Source organism: Prionailurus viverrinus, chromosome B4, assembly GCF_022837055.1.
Source record: "Prionailurus viverrinus isolate Anna chromosome B4, UM_Priviv_1.0, whole genome shotgun sequence".
NCBI lineage: Eukaryota > Metazoa > Chordata > Mammalia > Carnivora > Felidae > Prionailurus > Prionailurus viverrinus.
In genome coordinates this window covers 56,387,444-56,393,443 of record NC_062567.1, presented here as the reverse complement: position 1 = coordinate 56,393,443, position 6,000 = coordinate 56,387,444, and the positions used below count along the sequence as shown (strand labels likewise).

Here is a 6,000-nt window from a genome sequence, read left to right as displayed (position 1 = left end):
ATTAATTTCTTAAGTAAGTTTCACTTGGATAAAACAGCTACCTTATCTAGCAATTGGTAATTCTTTTAACATTACTTTCAGAGAAATGTAATTTTATGTCACGGTTATGCAGACCTTTTCTCTTTAGTATCTTTTAAAGAAAATAAACTCATATTTTGAAATATTAAACACATAAGAAACAAACCAGCAACTGTAATGCCCCAATGAATCCTGAAAATTTATTACTTGGGAGAATATCAGATACTGATCCTTTGTTTTACAGCTCATGATAATAATCAGAAAATATACATTTTGAAATGAAAGTAAAAAAAAAAAAGAATTACATATAATACATATTACAGATATTTTATTGGTACATAAGCAAAGCAGTACTAAAAGCATATTTATGTGTCCACAGTAGTGAACGTGGCAATTATCTGTTTAAAGCTGCAGCAACTCAAATCCTCCTTGGGTCAATACCAAAAGACAGATTGGAAATATATTTAGGGCTATCACCATGTCTGGCTGTAAACCTATTTTTTAATCTTTCCCTCCCCCCATATATATATGTATATACTTTATTGCCTTTATATTTCTGCTGGTTTAATATAATTAGTATACTAAATAGTTATCTGCATGTATTTGGTTTCTAAAAATATATAAAATGCATTGGAATAGAGCTCCTGCAGCTTTCAAGCAGTCACTGTCCTGGCATAGAAAGCTTATTCTGGAAACGTAAAGCAGCAATACTGAATAAATAGTGATTGTTTTGTCTTCTCCACACAGCTGATGGCCTTCACCCAAAACTTAAAAATACTGTAGCAAATAGTATAAACATGCAAAAAAATGGACATAATGTAAAAGTAATACTTATGAGCTAAATTTTAATACAATATGGATTAATAAAGACAACTTTAGGTAGAAGAGGGATGTGAACAAAGCACTGTTATATACATATAAATTAAGGCCCAATTTTTCAAAGGCAATGCACACAGGGAAATGCCCATCTGCCCACATCCTTTGGACACCTGAAATCAAGAGTTTTTGCCTTTTCCGTATTATTTCCTCAATCCATTATTATAGTTCTAACTTGGAAAGATGTTCACAGAAATGGCTTTAAATGAAGTTTCTTTACTCTAAAGACCATTTTTCTCTTATTCACAAAGAAAATGTTCTTTTAATGCAGGTACAAAATTTATTTATGCTCTGGAAGCAAGTGTTTTGTTCTTGAACACTGTTAATAATCACACTTCACACCATAAATTCTGCATCTTTACTGTTTTAGCTCTAGTTTATGATTTATTTGAACTATGGGAATTGATGATTATCAGGGATGACTGAGGGAATTAAATAGGTAACTACTATTAATACTAACCAAAGTCTCACATATCAATTCCCTGTGCATCAGGACAAAACAAAACAAAACAAAACAAAACAAAACATGCTACTCAACCAAAATATCTCATAAGGGAAAAAAAAAGGACTGAGGCAACCAACTATGGATCATTCTCTGAAGACGCTAGACATTCTAAAGGGTCAAATATACCAGTGCTATTTCAAATTGTTCCTTGGTAAGAAAAAAATATCTTCTAATGTACTTAATACAGGAAATCCTAATAAAACAACAACTTAAAGTATAATAATAATAAAAACCTTATAATCTAGTTTAGTATTTAGAACCTGAATATTCCCCCAGATGCAAAATTTTATATTTGGTATTTTTTGTATATCATTGCCCACTGCCCCCCTCCGAAATGTATCCAAAAGATGTGGCACTTAATCTAACTCATCTATATTCACAATAGATAAAAATGATCAGGAATAGACTACAATATTTTTAAGATGTTCTAGGGAAATGAGTTTTCTTTCTTCTATTTTAAAAAAAGACTTAGAAAATATTTCTTAGAGATGTTCTTCCAGAAGTAATATAACTGATTAAAAAGTATAGCTGCTCAATGTATTTATCAAATTCACATTTATATATTCTTCTCACCTAGGAAATAGTATTTCTATCTATAATTAGGTACATAAAGATTACCTGGCATTTGAAAATTCAGATAAAGTTGTCACAATGCTGCCAGTCTTTCTTTAAAGTTATTAGGTTAATGCTGATAATAATTTACAACAATTAAGTTGGATATTGACTTCGTGTTTTTGATGGCACACCAAGGCATCTTTGCAATTACAAACTGCAAAGTTTAATATATCTTCAGTTTAACATTTTGATTTAAATAGGATGTGATCAATTTATAAAAATGTTTTTCTTTGTGAATAAGATCTTAATTTCTCTGAACAACAATAACAAAATGACTCTTGGTATAGGATGGAACCCTTTAAAAATAAGGCATATATTGGGCATACATAAATCATTGCTGTCACAAAATCTACAAATTATTTTGATTTTTTTAATTCTCCTAATTTTTAAATATATGTAGATATGAAATAACTATTATAAATTGAGAGCAAATGTGTACAGACTGTAGTTATTTAGGTAAGAATAACTTATTTATCAAGTTATTTGCAAAATAGTATAATGGCACAGTCAACTTGATAACTCCAAGAACCCAAAGAAAATAATATCTTTAGTTGAGGTCTGCCATTTAGCTGGACTAGAAAAGGCAACTCTGCATTATTACTTTCAGTTCTCTAGAAGCTTCTATATATTTTCATAGCCATTCTTAAAAGTTTTCATTGGAAACCTAAATGCAGCATTCTCAGCATTCATTAAACCAAAAATAAGTCAAATGTGTTAAAACATCCAAAGTTGCCCTCATGCATAAGATATAACTTACATCTTTTTATTGTTACCATGGCATTAATATACTAATCCACTTTTACTTTGTTGCATGTAATACAGAGAATATATTTTCCTCAGAATTAAAAACTACTTTAAATTTCAGTTTAAAGTCTTAATTATACTGTACCAAATTTTGATCAGAGGGAATGTAAAAATGGCTAAATGGTATCTGACCACATCCATCCAGATATTACTTGTGAATCTTAGTTAAGTCACCACTCATGGGAGAGGTGTTGACTCATTTTTGGTTTTATAAATAGAGAAAAATATATGTACAAATGGAGACTCATGTCCTACATGTAAAAGTCAAGCTCAAAAATGGGGAAAAAAAAAAAGATTAACTTAATTTCCTTTGCAAAAAGTACCTAACTCCAACATACTTTCTCTCTAAGCGATTGGAGAACTGGCAATAGTTCATAAAGTACAGAGTAAATTATGTGCAAGCAAAAGCTTGCCCATGGGTGCTTACACCAACAGATCATACATATGAAGTGGGTCATTTTAAAAATGTATCACTTAAAGTAACCTTTCTGAAGCAGACCCACCAGGTATCTCTAACTTATGTATTATGGCAACTCTTGAGGACCCATGAGATTAAAGTGATTAAGGCAGGGCAGAAACAAAACACATAATGTATCAGGAAACCCCACACCTGTTTGGATAGTCAACAGTTACATTTTTGTTTGTTAAAGATACAATTAACCTCATGAAAATATTTCTATTCTGCTATGTGGTCATTCATGTACTGGAAATATTGTAAAGAAAAGATTAAAGTCCAAATTAAAAAGAAAACCTGAATGACTGGATCTAATTAAGCAATGGTTAGGACAGGTACACAAAATAAATACAAGTGGGTTCTTAAGGACTTAGTTTTGATGGTGGAGCACCCTATGACACCTGTAGAGCTGTAAATTGGCAATGTATGGATGGAGTCTGGCAACATGCACACAGTCATAATCACACCATATATAATGTAATTAGGTCACAGGATAAGTATTAATAAAAAATATTAAAACGTCAACATTTACCCATTAATCGATTATATGGAATAAATTAAACTAAGCCAGTCACGTATTTCTCTTCACTCTTGTCATGGTTTTATTTATGTATACACACAGTATAATACTTTCCTAATGCTCTCAAAATGCTACAAATAAAAATGAAGGCTTTGCATTACAGCTGCTGGACAAAAACGTCAACACTGTTGATGTGTGAAAACACAGTTTCTTTGTTCTTTAGCATCAGTGCACAGGGTATGGCTCCAAGTGGTATGCAATTTAGGACAGAAAAAAGATACGGTGGCTTGTGAAATATATCCTCTGTTCATCATTGGCACAAATCAAAGAAGGAATTTTCACTGTCCTTGGTACCTTCATTGGGTCTCTCCCCTGAAGACAGATAATGTTATACATATATGCCTTCAGGATTAAAACCAGATGAGATAGGATTCTGTAGAATACGGAGATTACTGGGGAGCTGCCGAGATGAACCGGGCCGCTTCAGGGACCCGGACTGGAATGGTGCCTCTACATAGAAAACAAAGAAAGCCATTTTGTGGACTCAGCAACTCGAAGGACTTAGCAACGTGAAAAATTAGAATTTTTCCTGCCTGAAGAGCCAACTAACATTACACTGTAAAACTGTAGTCCCCCGTGGGGTCTGGGGTATGAGGAGAAGGCTAAGTCTTCTTGACCCTCTCAGTGATAAAAACAGTTTTCAGTGGTTTCAACAGTTAATGATCTTTGTAAAAAGGTGAGCATTTTGCTTCTCTTTCTTGGTTGTTCGGATGATACATATCTTTTAAATATCGGCACAAATTAATAATAAAGACTTTTAGGAGAGGAGGAAGGGGTGTCAGGAACAGAAGCTAAAATTTGACTCATACATCAGGAAAAAGTTTCTTAAAGAAGCAGTTTAAAACAAATGACAGAAGATTTGGGGATTACATGCTTTTCTAAGTAAATTAAATAACCTAAATATTATTGATTTTCCCCAGAAACAGGACGTACATCAATTTTTTTTTAAGTGGCCCAAGCTTTGAGTGGCAGGTTAACGTTTTAACTGAATGCGAGTAGTTTATTCAAAGTTAACCAGTGAGAATAAAGGGAAAAGAGCAGATTTCTCAACACCTTACCCCTTTCTATGTCTGCATGTGAGGCCTCTACTTCGATGGGCTCCGCTGGCAAAACGGTAACTTTTGTCCCTGTCTGTTGGATAAACTGCTGGAGATTGACTTGACGCAGCTCTTTAGTCAACTGCTCCAGTTCTTGTTCTTTGTCCTAGATGGAAGTTAAAATTTTTCTTTTTATTGGAGGAGTCACTATTGGCCAGCTAAAGACATCCTGGTGATAGTCCATCTGCTTGTGGGGGCTGTGTGTGCGATACTTGCTTGCACAAGAACACAGTCAACAAATCTGTGTTAAATTTGCTAAAAAGAGGCTAAAAAGAGGTCATTTTTGTTCTGTGGCACAGGCCAAAAAGTAAGCAAATAAAGGACAAGAGCTTCTTTAGTCTGTCCTTTTAAATGTGATGCTTTCCTCTGTTAGGAATTCACTATACACCTGATGAAATAAATCTATGTCTATAGACTTTCATCAATAAATACCGGTTACCATCCATCCCAGTGTTTATAGCAATGTTGCTATAAGCTGTTCACAAATAAATTTCCCTATTATTTACTTCAAAACCGACTGTAAAATTCATAGTCATTTGGTCTGTGAGACTCAGAAAAGTTCTTGTATTTGGTGGACTGTTCAAGTGTTCATGGGATCCGTTATTGAGATTTATATTAGAGCATGAGGAAAGCAAAGTTCCCACAAGATTTTCACTGTGGGGTTCTTAATTAAATCCTTGGCAAAGACAGATCTGAGAACCGAAGATCTTTAAAGAAAGGAGATCAAGTTTGGACAGCCAGAAAGCTCAAAAAACAAGGAAAGGCATTGATGAAGTTCTCTTTCTCTCCTTTACTGCACTATAGGGAAAAGTGGCAAGGACTCATCCAGGTTGAGTCTGTTTGATGAACCTGGCAGGGGTAGGGGAGAGATACCAGAAATGAGTGGTTGCTTCCTCCACTTACTTTGAGCGTAGCAGGTACTTGGAGATATGTTAGTTTGATTATGAAATATTTTTCAATGGGTGGTGAGATTTACTAGTAATGGCTGTCAAGAATTAGTGTTTCCTGTAGATAATAGCAAAGGCAACACAACTTCCAATTGTACCCTTTT

At 33.8% G+C, this 6,000-nt stretch overlaps 1 protein-coding gene across 3 annotated transcripts in view; it reads right to left on the bottom strand.

Annotated features, from left to right (window-relative positions):
• Positions 1-205: 205 nt before the first annotated feature.
• RASSF8 (Ras association domain family member 8) overlaps positions 206-6,000 on the bottom strand; it is a 118,530-nt gene continuing 112,735 nt past the window's right edge. For all 3 annotated transcript variants that reach the window (XM_047865738.1, XM_047865737.1, XM_047865739.1), the window contains exons 4-5: positions 4,911-5,055; positions 206-4,302 (exon numbers count right to left, since the gene is read on the bottom strand). In XM_047865738.1, coding sequence (XP_047721694.1) covers positions 4,181-4,302; positions 4,911-5,055 — 267 coding nt within the window. In that variant the 3' untranslated portion in view covers positions 206-4,180. The remainder of the gene's footprint in view (positions 4,303-4,910; positions 5,056-6,000) is intronic.